Below are 16,153 nucleotides of genomic sequence, written 5' to 3'. Positions count from 1 at the left end.
AAAATTTGGGATGGGACTGTGTGAAAAAAACCCCTCCTTCCTTAAGATGTGCAGATTGGATAAAATGAAATGTACTCAGAATATGAAGGAGTGCTGATGTTCACTTTGCTACTGAACACTTTTTATCAGTTAAAAACTCCATTATCTCCAAACTGCTAAAGGTGAGTTACTCCCAGATTCACTCAAGGATGGCATTGCCAGTACTTCTGAAATTATTTCATGGTATCTGACCATTCTTTCTAACTCATTCACTAAGGTTTAAGAAATTGTAAAATTTTTTGCCAAATTCAAAGAGTAAAAGAATTATCCTCTTATTACAAGCAGAAGCTGGAAAAACATGACATTCAAGAACATGAAAACCATAGGCTGTGTGAGGAGCTTGAAAAATTTGCTGCTACAACTTCAGTTCATTGTTGTAAAATTATTTACATGTTTTTCATGCTTCTTAGGGACAGTGATATGTCAGTGAACCAGTGCCACTGGTTATCTGGCTAGAGGTGTTCTTTAGAAGGATGGAACACCTCTCCTATGAGGAAAAGTCTGAGAGAACTGGGAATGTTCAGCCTAGAGGAGGCTCTGGGGTGACTTTACTATGTGCTGAAGGGACACTACAAGAGAGCTGCAAAGGGACTTTTTATAATGGCCTGGAGTGACAGGAAAAGGGGTGATGGCTTTAAGCTGAAAGGCCCTGGCACAGGTTGCCCAGAGCAGCTGTGGCTCCCCCATCCCTGGAGGTGTCCAAGGCCAGGCTGGGTGAGGCTTGGAGCAACCTGAGATAGTGGAAGGCGTCCATGCCCATGGCAGGGGTGGAATGAGATCTTTAAGGTCTCTTCCAACCCAGACTATTCTGTGATTCTGTGGTCCTTGGAGAGGTAACTGATGTGAACAGTTTTGATTTCAGCACCTTGAGAGCTGTGTGAAGACCTGCAGAGCACAGTGGTACCCAGGCAGCAGTGGGTATGGGGCCCACACACCCACAATTCCATCAGGTTTTCCTTGGGGAAGCTGCAGCTCCTGCTATTTACTTGCAGTGAGGGTGACCACTCTCCATGCAGTCAGTGAGGGATGTTGGGGGCTCACTGTACCTCCTGTCACCTTCAAAATGAGCAGTTTTGCTGTGTATTCATTTACATAAAGTGAGGTAAACCTGGTCAGCTTCTTTATTCTCTGTTCTCCACTCCTCACCTGAGAAGCCTTTGTGCACCTGGCAGCTTTAGGCCTCACCCTCAGCAAGAATGTCCCAGGAAAAGTATGAAAATGTGACTTGGGCAGATTTGATATTCAGAAATGAAGGGAGCCTTAATGTAATACTGGTTTTTCTTTTAAATAACATGGGGTTTTAGCTATGGGATGATCTAGTTTCCTACCTACTCCAGGTAGTAAAAGCCACAGCTGCTTCAAAAGTCATGATTCAGTGATCATTAATAAAGGCCAAGCTTTTTTTTTGGAAACTGATGAATAAGAGCAACTCAAGCCATAGAGACAAAATGATACTCAGCCAATAAAATCCTGAATCTTTGCCTGGCCTCTTACCAGGCTCTTTTCTGAGACAGCTCCAGTTCTTAACTCTGAAAAAAAAAAAGTTTTCTGCACCCTTAGGTTTTTTCAGTGAGCTGTATCCACCAGCTCTGGGATGGGTCTGACTACCATGAATGCAGACAGGGCAGGAGTGTGGAAGTGGAAGAGCAAGTCTTTTTGGGGGTAGGTAGTCTTTAAGGCAGGTTCAGCTGTACCATGCATTATGTATTATGTCTAAGAGACTTCTATGCAGATGGGCTGCCTGTCGCCTAAACCAATTGTCTTGGACTTGTTTTGCCTTAGGAGGACTCAGAGCCTTATCTCTCTGCCTGCTGCTGCAGTAGTATTCTCCACAGAGAATTCTGCCAGAGATATCCTGGAGCTCACCTAGAGATTTACTCCCTGCTGAACTGTGGGTTTTGGGCAGGTTGTGCTCTAAGCTCAGAATCAGATTCAGCTCACACGGCTGTCCCAGAAGCACTGGCTCCTCAACCAGATGTGTAAGAGTCTAGCAAGCAGACAGGTGGTCTGCAGAGCTGTGAGGATCTCAGGCTGTGAGTTAGGGACCAGCATCTCTGTAGATGTGTGTTCACTGCTTGGTGCATCCCAGCTCTGTGCTGGAGAAGACAGGGGCATGCTGTGCCCTGACTAAGCTCCCTGGGTGGAGAACATGGGCCCAGAGGCCAGGAAAGACCTCTGGCACAGAACAAACAAACAAACAAAAAAAACCCCAACAACAACAAAAAAAGAAACCACAAAAAAACAAACAAAAAAACCCAGGTGGAAAATCAGGGACAGGACTGAAAGGAGGGGCAGAGTGCATGCCAAAACAGGAGTAATGCCTTTGTAGCTTTGTAAAAGCTGTCAGGGCTGCAGAGCTGCTAAAGCAGTCAACAGCTGGGGTAGAGTCCTGGGAACAGAGCTGGAGATAATTGTGGAGGTAGGAGATGAGGTAAACTTGGGCTCACAGACTGCTCAACTGAAAAAGAAGAGGTAACAGCATTTAGCCTGGCAAAGAACCCAAGAGCCATGGTGTAAAATGAGTCTCCTCCAACTCCTGCAGATGGCCAGCAGGTAGGAAAATTCCCTGTGTGTAAGGGGAGGGTGTATCTCAAGGGAAGGACTCAGGGGCTGGACTCAAATCAGGTGGTGAACTCAAAGTGTCCTCCCTGCTGGAGTTGGCTCAGGGCGGTGCTGACTTTACAACTGTCCAATGTCAACTGTTCCTGAAGTGCTGCTGGATACTGAATGCTGTGGCTCGGCAGCTCCAAACCATTTTTTACCTCCCTCTGAGAGAAGAAGAAGAAAGAGCTCTGGCCCCAAAACAGTCAAGACCTTTCTCAGGTCAGTCTTAAATTCTTACCTCTCCCAGCACCTGCTTCTCAAGCCCTGAGGATTTCACTGAGCCAATTTAATGCTGGTGGTCAGACAGTTTAAACCCATTAGCTCCCAGCTATCTGAATAATTTTCTCCTGGGCTGCCGGCACACAGGCAGACTGCTCTAACCTGCGGAACTGCAGAGCACTGCCACAGGACCTGGACCTTTGCTGACTGCTGTGGCCTGTGTGGTGAGCACCCAAGGGCTGACGAAAATGCCACTGGCGAGATCCTTGTCCATGACATCTCTGAATGGGCTTCCTCAGTGTGAGGATGAAGACCTGCCCGTGGAGGATTTGTTGCTCTTTGAAATTTCCTGGGAAGTTACCAACAAAGGTTTGTACCACACTTGGGGGTTAGTATTGCTGTTTTCTCAGGAATGGAGGGAGGGATGAAGGGCTGGAGATGAAAGGCATTCAGAGGGAGATTGGAGAGGGCTGCAGAGCTGCTGGATTGGAAGAAGTGCAGATGTGTAATCGTGCATACTGAGTGTGAGCAGCACCTGCCTGGGTTTGTGTGGGATGGGCAGAGCCAGGATGTCTCTGTGTCCTTTTGTGTTCCACCAACACAGGGAGAGGGGGTTTGAACATCTAAGTGGTAAGTCTGAGTGTGCAGATATATATATTGCTTTGTACATACTTAACTTTTGCCTTCCATGCAAATTCTCTTGGGAACGTCATGCATGGAAATGAGCTGTACAACAGAGATCAGATGCAGAGCAGTTTAGCAGCCCCCCTGTCAGCCTTCTGGAGCAGCGTGGAGAAGAGGCCAGGCCTGGAGGGGGTATAAACAAATAGAGCTGTGTTACAGCCACTGAACAAAACCCGGGGGTCAATGACCGGCAGCCTTTGTGTGTGAGCTGAAACTCTTCTGGACTGCTCTTTGCAAACACAGGTGGTGCCAGACAGGGGCTTCATTTGTTCATTGGTTGCTGCTGGTCAGGCAAAGGGCATGCTGCTTATTGGGCAAAAATCCTCCTGCCTCTGTTTCCAATTCACTCGTCAAATCATCCCCTTTCAGGGGTGTAGTTCTGTAAGCTTCCATTTTCACCACAAAAGTGAGTTAGTATTAGTAGGAGTAAATGATTGACCCCATGTGTGTTTTTGTCTTGGCAGGTAAATAGAGATTGTTCAGGATAGGGGATCTGTAATTTGTTAAGAATTTAACTTTAAAGGGAAATGTGTCTGAGAGGATTGGGCAGTGCTGGGATTTATCCCCATAGGGAAACTAGAATTACTGTTCTGTGATAATTTCTGCTGGTCTATATTGCTCTTTTTAGGGTAGTGAGCCCTATTAATACCCAGAGGTGGGACAGAGCAGATTTGGCGGTTTGAATCCCTGTGGGCTTATTTTTCAGTAGCTTCAGCTGAGATTCTAGAGTTAATTTACTAAAGCCACAACTTGGAGCATGCAGCATTCACTTTTGCAGTGTGCATGGTAAGTAAGGCTCTGGCAAGCAGATGGCAGCAGAAATCTAGGAAATTCAGGAGCTCCCACTAACTTCTCTGAACTCCACAGCATACATGTTTTCTGAGCCATCTGGACCCAGTGGTTGTAGATATCACACAAGATATTTAGGAAAAGGTAATCAAATTAGGTTTTCCCGGAGCATGTACAAAAGTTAGTGAATCATTTAATCACCCATGGAACTCTGTCTGACTTCACTGGACCCAAATCAACTGACACAGCTAAAATTTACTATTCACACATTTAATGAGACAAAGTCAATTTTATCCAGTATGTTTAAAAGTAATGTGCCTTTGCTTACACCACTTTCCAAGCCCATATATTCAGACAGGGCTGAAGCAACATGGCATGGAAAACAATTTCTTCATTAGAATCTGACCTTGTACAAAGCTTCCATTAACCAACCCTGACATCTGTGCAAAACCCCTTTTATAAGCCTGTTTCAGCCTATTTTTCAGGTAAAATCTTGATACTGAGGGTTTGGGGTTTTTTCCTCAATAGCAAAATATAGGGAGAGTCATCACAAAAGATATATAGGCTTAGGAAATAATAGCTTGTACTGTATATTTTCTATCTCCTTTAGCAGGAGGAATTGTTTATTTGATGAAATAAGCTGACCACACAGAGATTTAGTTCTGCTGCATGTTTTAGTGTTTGTGCTGCTGTATATGTTCCTAACATAGAGGGCAAGATAAACATTAGATACATGTATTGCCTGACAAGCTAATTTTGAGCATTTAAGATGAACGTTTCTTTCTTCCTTTCTGGCAATGGAAAGGTGTGTCAGAGGAGCTCAGGCTGAAGTTGGTTTGCATTTCTGAGGTGGTGTAAAGCTACTGCTGCCCACAGGAGTAAATCTCAGCCTTTGTGTTAATTTTGTTTGCATCACCAGGTGCTTGGGTACATTTCCTCCTTGGCCAGGGCTGCTTCTTAGTAATCCCTCAATTTCTCTTGTGGCACTGACAATCAGGCTGAATTGTCCTCTTTCCTGTGAGGAAGGTGATAGCAGAGCTCACAGGTGGATATCCATCCCCACACACTGTAACCAATGATATTTACAGGTGCTGAGCTGAACCTCTGCAGAGCCAGGGGATGGTGAGGGGATTCTGCAAATTGAAGAATATCTGATTCTGGAGAGAGAGAGGGTCTTCATGTGCCTGGCTGCCCACGGGGAGCAGGCATTCTCTGAGATTTTCCTGATGGTGTTGGCTGTTACTGGGGCATGAGGTGCAGCTATAGGGAAGAACAAGATGGTTGTATGAACTCAGGGCTCTGAGATCTACAAGTATCCTTTATTTCCAGAGACTCATCTTTTCTGTGTCAGCAGCAGGACACTCTGTCTCTCCTTTTTTTTTTTTTCAAATGTAGAGATCATTTAACACATGCTCTAATAAGGCAGAGTTTCTACTTCTCCATGTTTCCTTTTTGGATTTTCTGTCCTGGCTGCTGCCTCTGCTAAGTTACAACCTCTGACATGGAAAACATTGGCCTCTCAGTTACTGCTCTCACTCTTCTCTGTCTAGAGGAAGCAAAGATAAGGTAGCTGAAGGAGAAAATGGGACATAAAAAAGGCTTATCTGCCAGTGCCACTGTCCCTCACCCTTCCCCCAAGCCACATGATAGAGAACTTGCCATCTGAACTAAACACAGTATGGAAATCCTCCGGCATTGAAAGTGCTCTGCCAAAGAAATGAGAAATGTGCCGTTTGTTTTGTGAGATTTCCCTCACTTTAGTTGGCTTTTCACTGGTGGGCAAAACCCTGTGTAAAGTGGATCTACAGTGTTTCTGTGTCAGAAGGTGAAAAATGCAGGCAATGAAAGGTCCCAGTCCACTGCAGTGCCACAACTTGTGGGGGAGATCAGTATTTTTAACTCTTCCTTTCCTGCCTGGCCATCATGCTCTAGTAAAGCCAGGTCTGGTCATACAGGAGTGAAAAAAAAGACTGATTTCTTTCCTCCATGGCATAAAGATCAATAAAAGCTTTAAGCACAGCAGCACAAAAGAAATGGCTACCAAGCTATGGAGATTTTGTGCCTGGGTTTGTCTGTAGTGGATTTTCTGACACATTAGTTAGAAGGGCTGAGAATGTTCAAGATCTGCTCTTTTCTCTAGAAAGATGTCTTGAAAATAATTCCAGTGATATTTAGATTAGTACTCCTTGCTGTACCACTCACAGCTTTTAGATAGAAAGTAGAAGAATGCTTAAAAATGCTGGGCAAACAGCCAGCTTGTGTCATCATTCAGCTGGGAACAGCTTAGCTCAAGAGTCACTGGTAGATGAATCTCAAATGGATTTTTTTGCCCATCCTCATTGGAATGAAGACTGCTAAAAACAAAACTTGTTTCAGCTCTCCCTGGAGCAGAGATCTCAGTTCAGTTTCTTTGGTGAAAAACTGGACTCTTGGAAATTAAATCCTGCATCCACTGAAGTCAGTAGGACCAGCATTTAACCTCCTCTGTGTCTTCCTATGATGAAACTTCCTTGGGAGAAGGTGATTACTGTAATTTGTGACACAGCTGAAGTAACACCTTTTGGAGAGTGGGGATGTGCTGGCATAAACTTGGCATAAGCACAGCCTCGGAGCTCTGTGCATTTATAGAGTGGGGTGGAATATCAATGCCAAATCAATTCCAAATGAAATCCTGTGGACTGGGGATGATGCACACAGAAATAGCTTTTTGATTGTGGACATCTGTCATAAATTTCAGCGGTTCACTGTTATTTCAGAATATGTTTGGGATGTCAGTATTTCAAAGAATGTAGAGATCTGTCTCCTGAGGAGTCCCAGCTACAAACATAGCCCCAAAACCACAGGAAAAATATCTGCTGGCCGAAGATGCCAGTTGTTTTTCACCTGACACATTTTATAGCCTGATTTTATTAATGGCAGCTCAATAGACATCAATCAATCAATCAATCAATCAAATTCCATTCAAATGTTAGAAACAAGTTAAATCCAAGTTTTTATCACACCTGTGCAGATCAAAGACAGTTTCTGAGGAGATGGGTGAAACAATTGATGTAATGAGTGACTGTGGCAGTGAAGTCAGTTTGAATCCTGAGCCTGGGCTCATGCTGCTCCCATGGACCCTGTGGCACTCATGGTTCTCAGGGAAGCTTTAATGCCTTCCTAGTGGTCTGGTCAGGACATAGCAAAGAAGCTGCAGAGCCCTGGAAGCATCCTGATCCTCTCTCTGTATAGCAAAGGTGTGTGGGAAAGGATCAGTGACCATCTTCACTTACCTCTGTCTCACTTCCATAGTTCACTGCCTACTTCTCTCCCTCATTTTTGGTTTCTGCTGCTCCTTCCCTCTGTCCTTCTGCAGTGTGGGGTGGGTAGCAGGACAAGCCCTAACTGCTGCTTGGATTTTAAATATACAAAAGAAATAATGCAGCAGGACTTGAAACAAGGAAAAAAGAAAATGCTGGAGTGGCACAGAGAACTCCTTTAGACAAATTCATAGTAGTGTTAATATAGATAAAAAGACTTAGACTTTTAAAATAATTTTATAGAATATTTTCTGAGAAAGTATTTTGGTTTCATCTTCTATTTTTTAAAGAGGTCTGTAAAAAGAGGTCAAACTTCCCTTAAATTAACAAAATCCTTCTTTCCCAGATATCTTAGCTCCCCTTTCTGGGCCAGTTTATTTTTTTCCCCTAAAAAAAAAAAATTAAAAAAATTAAAAAGAGAGGAAGAATGGAAAGGAGCTAGATGGGGGAAAGATTTGTTCTTGATTTCCTTTTCAACTTGATTTCATTTATTGGTGGAAAGGTTAAAAGTATATTTTAAAAAAAAATAATATAAGTATATTTCTTTCAAGGATGTTTTAAAATCTAACTAAAACTTAATATGTTTGAATAAAGCATTTTGTTGAACATCAGAAGACTAAACTATTCCTGTAACAACATTTTACTGCTAATTCTCCTTAATCTGTGATATTCCAAAACAGTTCTTTTGTTCTGATCTCTACTGATTCTCTATCTGTTTCTCATTTTGTCATTTCTTGTTTGTTTCAACCCTGTTTCAAAGTACAAAACTTCAGAGGCAACATAGAGAAACTTGCAGCATTTTGGTACATCCCTGCTCTTTGGAAAGGTTTTCTGTTTGTAGCAAGACCTAAAACATTATATTAGAGAAGAAAAAGAAGGTTTACCAAATTGTTGAAGCAATTTGAGAATTCTGTGAGGTGAATATGTAAACCCCTACTTTGCTTTTCAGTAGGATATGTAATGTTTTGCTTACTGGCACAGGTATTTCCAGGGAATTCAATGCAACTGAGCATATAGAAACTATCTCTTAAAGATAGGTAATGTGTTCCTTGAGTTTGCTATGGAGAAGTGTAATTTCAAAAGTCAACACATTATTCTAGACGTTGCTCTGTTCTTCTCAAGATGTCTTTTTTAAGTTATACCCGACACTTCCTACATACATAGTTTCACTTGCAGTTTCCCTCCGCTGTCAATTAAACCTTATGCACAGACATGCTTTGTGAGTCATATTTCCACAGTAACAGGGAAGACAAAAGCAGGTCTGGGGGCCAGGTAACGCTGCTTTCTTTTATCACAGTTACTTTCTGAGGGGTTTTAACAGCCTGTGGAATGCACTCTTTGGATTTTATCATAAGTACTTTTAATTGCATTTCAGGCAAATCAGGGCCCTGAAAAGTTTTTTACCTTGCTGTGCAGCAGATTTCCACAGCACAGCACACTCTCCATTCTTTCCCCCATAAGAGGTCTTCTATACATCTTTGTCCCTTTAAGGCACACAGGGATCCTAAGGAGAACCTTGTGGAAACAAACACTCAGATGCTGCCTGTGTGAAACAAAGATCCAGGCTCTACCCAGCTCTGAGCTGCAGCTTCCTCATTTCTCTTCAAATCTGTGGCTGTGGAAACTCAGCTACATTGCTGTGGCAGCGGCCTCAGGGAGACAAAGAGTTAACATTGTCCCACCCCAAACCCCTTGTGAAGGATGGCCCAAGAGTTCTGACTGGGTTTGAGTCCCTGGGGGTTTCTCCCTTGTTGTGTTTCTAGTGGTCCCTGACCCTGAACTCCACCCTCAAAGGTGGAGACCCTCCGGAGTTCTGTCCCTCAAAAGCCCCTGCTGTGCCTCTGTTCGGGGCTCTCTGTTCTGGACCTGAGTTTGTTCCCATGCTGAATAAATGGTTTCATGAACGGGAGCCCATCTCGGTTGGTGTTCCATGCTGGTCCCCAGAACCCTGCAGCTTCCCTGGATGAGATCCTGAGGTTGCAGACTGCAACACGTTGCCAGTCCCAGTGCTGAACCCCTTGCAATATGGAAGAGGCTGCTCCATGCTCCTGGGATTGGGGAAGGAGCTTTTGCTTCACTCAAGGCATGCACAGTTTTATCATGATATTTAGTGTCTTTCATCTTGCAAGTCATATTTCCTCTTTCTTCCTGGATCACCAGGCTGCTCTGCACTGAAGTCTTCCCTCATTCTAGGTTCTGTATCCCTGCCAATGCAAACCAGCCAGTTTCATGAGTAAGATTTCTACCAAGCCTCATATTTATCCATTTTGGATTGAAGCCCCTTATGCTCCTATGATGAATTTACCACCCTAAAAAACAGATGTATCATCGTAACTATTGCTTTATAGGCTGAATGTTCTGACTTGTCTCAGATAATTAAAATTTTATGTTTACCTGAATCAAAGCTATTCAAATAGACTCTCTCAGCTTGTGAGCAGAGGATCTCGGAGGGAAAATACAGTGTTATTTGTCTAAGAGTCCTCTAAATCCCTGTCCAAAGCAGCCATGGAAGAATATGATGACTATGAATTAGTTTATTAAGCTTTCTGGTCCTGCTGAAGGGGAGAGTAATAGTGTTACACATAGGTTTCCTTCTGCAGTTCCGTGTCTACATGACATGAAACTCTTGAACTGACAGCTTGATTTAGGAAGAGACATCTGTAAAATTCTTGTCTTCTTAGGTCTTGAATTATTAAGGGTAATAATTTATTGTACTAATTCTACTCAGCAAGCTGGTACATTGGAACTGCATTTTTTTTTCTCTTTGTAAATACCTAGAATCTTGAGACATGAAAATATTAAGACTAGAAATCTTTGCAGCATTCGGAACAAATGGGATATTTGTAGAGAAAAAGCATTTAAGTGAACAATTTCTTTAATAGGAGAATAATTAAAACTGTAGTTCTGTCATTTGGCTCCTCTGGGCTGCAAGCACCAGGCTTTGCAGAAGGCTTTCTGTAGTTGTCAGGGGATACATTTTAATTAATCTGGGAACTAATCTCCCAAAGTGCTGAGCAACTTCAGCTGCTGTGTTGTACATACCAGTGGCAGATTTTTAAGAAGAATTAGGTAACTCCTCAAAGTTTTTAATTCAATTGGATGTGGTGCATTGGCACCTCTGAATATCCCAATAGCTTTAAAAGGGTGAGCCTAGAGTGCCAGCTCTCAATCCCTGGCAGCTTTCCATGCTGACTCCATAGGCAATTTTGATGTCACTGCTGGAAGCTTCAGCACCATCTCCTTCCCTGGAGCCAAATATTTCCAAAGCTTCATATTCAGTGGAGGAAGAAAATTTTATGTAGGAGCACCAATCCTTTCTGTAGTGTTTCTTTTGCTCTTTGTACCTGTTGAGCTCCCCCTCTCTCACCTTGCTGGAGCCACACTCATTGTCTCTGGTGTGCAGCAGCTGCTTGGCTTCAGGTTTTCTTTTTCCTTGCCATTCCTCTCCCTTACTGGATTCAAGCATCCCCTATTGTTCTTCTAACTTGGTGGTGGTGCAGTGTCCACTGCCTGGCACCCTGGGGACTGTGGCAAAGGGAAGTTTGCCCTGCCAGTGCATGAATTCCAGGGCTGGCTGTGGAAAACTGTGAGGAGGAGCAGCTAAGGGACTCTTGCACACCATCTGCAATGCTGGATAGATCTGTATTGACTTGGCAAGGGATGCTGCTGGATTCTCTTAAACATTTGAATGCTGCATTTGTTTTTAAAGCAGACAATATTTTGATGAAAGATGCTACAGACATTTATATTGTCAGCATAGGCTACATTCCCTCCAACTTTAACACCTCTTCAAGACTGATAATGGAAGACTTCTTATGCTTTAAGGATATTGGTTTAAGTCCATTTTATAGCCAATAGTCAGTGAAATCCATCAGTTCCTCAACTTCTTTTAGTGATTTGTGTCAAACAAGCACAGTTCTTACCACGTGATGAAAAATAGGTTTGAAAATTATAACTGCGCCAATAAAACAAAAGCAGAAGGCTGTGCTTGGGATGCAGCAGAATCAAGATTAGACATGGGAGAGTGGAAGTATGAGGCCCAGGATTTTAATCTCTCAACTGAACTGTGAAGTTCTGATATCATTTAAGAGACTGAACTTCCATTTATTTGGTTGAGGCTGGATTTCAATTAAAACCTACATGTGCGAAGGGATTTAACTAGCAGTGTATCTGATCCACAGGTGGGTTGGACCTCAGTACAGAGATCTGTGGCCTGTGCCCCTTTCTAATTTTTGTTCTTTGTGATCTTTTGCAGTGGGAGGCATTTACACTGTGATCCAGACAAAAGCCAAAACTACAGCGGATGAATGGGGCGAAAACTATTTCCTGATTGGCCCCTATTTTGAGCAGAATGTGAAGACTCAGGTGGAATTCTCTGAACCTCCAAACCCTGCAGTTAAGAAGGCAATGGACACCATGAAAAGCCAAGGGTGTCAGGTAAATCAGATGTGCTGCTGCTTCCCAGGGCAACAAATCTGACTCTGAGAAGATTAAAGTTTGGGTTAATGCTCTTGTCGTTCCACTTGACACAGCAGTCCTGGTCAATGTCACAACGGGAAAGGCTTGGAATCCACTGTTAGAACAGCAGAGTCAATTCATTAAAGGTTATTTTTGAGGAAGAACCGCTTCATCCAATTATGGGTTTTAACAGTCATTTATCTGCAAGCTGCTTAATTGGATTAATGACTTATTTATCGGGTCTCTAAGTATGGTGAGATTTTAGTAGATATAATATGACCTTACTTTGAGCCTTTACATTTCACATTCTTGCAAAGGAATGAGAAGAGTGTTCCATTAGCTCTCAGTTTTTCTAATGAAGCATAATGTTGAGGACATTATGCCAGAAAAGGCATAACCAGAAAAGGACTTGAGAAAAGCACTGAGGTGACAAAGAATCGACTTCCTCAGTTCAGTGCAACCAGCTGTCAGTTCCCTGGGAAGAGAGGTTAAACCACGACACAAGAAGTGGATTCATCTCCCTTTCCAACATGATTTTTAACCAGTGTTTTCTGTGTGATCTCATAGCCTTTCTGAGACTTGGTTTCTCCAACAATAAAGTAGGAATAAACTTGTTTCTATAAAGATTATTTGCTAAAAGAAATAGATTATCTGCTGTGTTGGTGGGAAATGATTAAAGCGGCAAGCAGCTTTGGTTACCTGAAAATGAGTGGAAGGTAACTCATGCTAAATTTGCCCTCCTTTCTTTAAGTCCTTATCAGAGATGTAGAACTCGCCTGCAGTCTGACTGTGTTGAGTCCCTCAGAGATGCCTGTTTGCAGGAGGAAAGATTGTCTGCTCATTATGTGTACTGAACAGATGTGGAGAGCATCGAAAGGCAGCAGCAGGGAAGTGTTCTTAGCGTTGCTGAGGGGATTGACATACTTCACTGCAGAAATTCCTAAAGGTCTTGAGCTGCTGCTAGCTGTGGCACTGGCAATGTGTTGTCTCCCTTTGTAAGTGCAGTTGTGCTGTCCTTAGGATCTAATGCCCTGTTTTGCAGATGTTTCTTGTTGGATGAGTGTGTGCCACAGCTTGAGAGAGTGTCAAGTGACATGATGCTTGCATTGTACAGGCTCAAACTGAAAGGTCCAATTTCTCATTTCTTACCTTTTTCAGATTTTCACAGGTGATTGATCAAGTTTTCAGTGTTGCCTCTGTAACATTCCTTTGTCTGGAAAATGGCTAAAGACTTCTAGGGCAGATTTATTGCAATGCTTTATATTTTTCCAGCAATGCATCCAATTTAATCAGCCACCTCTGCCAGCCCAACATGTGTATGGTGCTGCTGGAGTATTCATATACAGCAGCAAATCTGTCCCAGGGACGTCAAATGACCTCCAATAATGACGCTCTAGTTTCCAGGAGCTGCACTTATCCTATTAACATTTATGTCTGGATTTTGCTTATGCATCACAATGGATGGTTTTAAACCAGGGGACCTAGGAATTCTTCCAAACTTCTCAGGTCAGGTGTGTTCCTTGCTACCACCTGACCCCGTATTTAGATGAAGTCTGGGTTCCATTCATTTTCCTGAACAGCAAATCTGGAGAGTCTGAAATAAATACATGAGGAGCAAAAAGGAGCAAACCTGTCTTTGTTATGACTTGTACTTTTTGTGAAAACAGGCCAAGGGCTTTTCTCTTTTTTGTTTTCAAGACCTGACCTCTCTTCAGCTCATTGTAGCATCAGGGCTGGGTTCAACCCCTGAGGTCCCAGCCGTTTTGATGGCAGATTTAATGTGAAATAATTTGACTTTGCAGACTGTAGTGTGGGCCCAGCTGGGTTGGGCAGGCCGGTGAGGGCAGTGAAGTTGTAAATATTCTTAGAAATGTTTAACTATTCCAATGGAGACAAAGCAGGAAAGCTGCATTTTTAGCCTGAAGTGATTTTAGGTATTGAAATACTTTCTGATAGATCCTTCCACTCTTCCAAATGGAAGTGGAATCCTTCCCCCCTGTGCTGCTTCTGGGGAAGAAGGAAGAAATGACACGGTAGATACAGGCACCAAAATACAGCAGTCCTACAAAACCTCTCCCCAGTAATCAGGCATAAATAGCAAAAGACTGGAGACATATATGAGTGAAAGAAAATAATAATTTTAAAATAAGAACAGAAGTAGCATAGATGCTTCAATAAGAAGACCTCATTATTCAAGCAAGTGCAGTCTTCCTAACCATTTATTTTCTTTTATGGAAAAGAAGTTAATACTGCAATGAAAATCTAAAATTAAAGTCTTAAAAATAGAATGTTCCTAAAGATTATAGTTTCCTTTGTTTCAGTATTACTCCACGTATTTTACTAGGAAAAATGCAAGTCCTGAGTGTGTAGGACTGTGAACACACATTCTTTGTGTGAAATACTTCAGATTTGATGGATGAAGATCATTGTGCTAACTGGCCTTTACATTCACTTTAACATTTTCTTTCTGTCCTTCTTATCCTTTCCTCCTTTCCATAGGTCTTTTTTGGAAGATGGCTGATAGAGGGCAGCCCATATGTCTTACTGTTTGATATAGGATCAGCAGCTTGGAACCTGGACAAGTGGAAAGGTGAATTTTGGGAAGTCAGCAACATAGGAATCCCTTTTCAGGACCGAGAAGCCAACGATGCTGTGATTTTTGGATCATTAACAGCCTGGTTTTTGAAAGAGGTACAGTTTTTAAATCTAGAGACTTGCAGACCAAAACTGGCTTTGGGATGTGGTTCCTATTCTCCAGTTTGAAAACTAAGGTTTTTAGGAAGTTGATCTTAATGTAGATCAAATTGTATTTAAAACTTAAATGTTAAGTGGTCATTTAAGTACATTTTTCCAGAGGAAGGGCAGTGGGGCTGCCCGGTGCAGAGTCTGAGTGACTGTGCTTTCCAGAACCCTCAAAAACTCTAGAAAGGAGTCTGTTCTGAGGCACTAGAGAGGCACACATTTTTCTTGTGCTAAGGATTAGGGCTGTTGGAAATCAAGGCACATGACCACTTAAAATGGTACTGTTTTGTCACAAGAAGAAAAGCAAGCACACAGAAGACTTCACAAAAAAAACCCCAAAACAAACAAACAAAAACCAAAATAAAAAAAAATCTGAGGCTGGGATGATGCATGTTTTCTATATTTCTTTCTATTTTCAGCTTTCCTGTCAGTTTGATGACAAGCCCAATATAATTGCCCATTTCCATGAGTGGCAGGCAGGAGTGGGTTTAATCCTGTCTCGATCACAGAAACTCCCTGTTGCCACAATTTTTACTACCCATGCAACTCTGCTAGGGAGATACTTGTGTGCAGCCAGTATTGACTTTTACAACAACCTGGACCAGGTAAGAGACATTTTTCTCATTCTTCTCTGCTTATTTTTAGCTAATCATCTCCTGGCTCCCTTTCTGTTTACTGTGTTACACCATTTATTGAATTTTCTGTCTTGTGTGTGATCATTTATGACTGACCCACAGCTGGTTGTTGATTCCAGAGCACAAGAAATGGTATTTGTAAGATCATGAGGTGTCTAGGCATGAGTACCCTTGTGTCATCTGACAGGTCTGAAAGCTCAGTGGAAACTAGTAAAACCTATTCAACCCTAGACAACATCTGACCCTTCAGGTGCAGCCTCACAACACTCTTCCTTAATGTAACACAGTAGAAAAAATAACCAGTAGCCCTCCTCTTGCAAAAAATTGTGGAGAACGATGGCTGCTTTTTTTCCCCCCAGCCTGCTTCTTAATTTTTACAAAACATGATCAGTCCTAATTTCAGGTTCGGCCTAATTTGTAACAGGCGAATGTAGGAAATATTTTCTGGTCCAAAAGACGCACATGTATTTCTTGGAATCTGTATAAACTATTGGTTTTGATTTTCACTGTTCTCTTTCCACTCAAAGCATAGCACAAACCAATGTGTCAAGGACCCGAATGTTTTTAGCACTGCCATCTTTGGGGTACTTTGCATGATCTGGAATTTCTTACATGGTCACAGACAAACCTGAATTCAAGAGGCTTTTCCATTCCAGCGCTTAGTGAAGGTAGAGGTAGATGAAA

At 42.5% G+C, this 16,153-nt stretch overlaps 1 protein-coding gene across 2 annotated transcripts in view; it reads left to right on the top strand.

The window, feature by feature from the left end:
- The first annotated feature begins 2,683 nt into the window (after nucleotides 1-2,683).
- Nucleotides 2,684-16,153, top strand: part of GYS2 (glycogen synthase 2) — a 41,908-nt gene continuing 28,438 nt past the window's right edge. Inside the window, exons 1-5 of one of the 2 annotated variants that reach the window (XM_023927219.2) lie at nucleotides 2,684-2,862; nucleotides 3,010-3,231; nucleotides 11,890-12,071; nucleotides 14,592-14,783; nucleotides 15,254-15,439. In XM_023927219.2, the coding sequence (XP_023782987.1) occupies nucleotides 3,111-3,231; nucleotides 11,890-12,071; nucleotides 14,592-14,783; nucleotides 15,254-15,439 (681 nt within the window). In that variant the 5' untranslated portion in view covers nucleotides 2,684-2,862; nucleotides 3,010-3,110. Of the gene's footprint in view, nucleotides 3,232-11,889; nucleotides 12,072-14,591; nucleotides 14,784-15,253; nucleotides 15,440-16,153 lie in introns of both variants that reach the window. The other variant, XM_023927210.2, reaches the window with a different exon arrangement.

The sequence above is a fragment of the Cyanistes caeruleus genome, chromosome 4 (genome assembly GCF_971803275.1).
Source record: "Cyanistes caeruleus chromosome 4, bCyaCae1.hap1.1, whole genome shotgun sequence".
Classification (NCBI taxonomy): domain Eukaryota; kingdom Metazoa; phylum Chordata; class Aves; order Passeriformes; family Paridae; genus Cyanistes; species Cyanistes caeruleus.
This window is presented reverse-complemented; position numbering and strand designations above follow the sequence as displayed.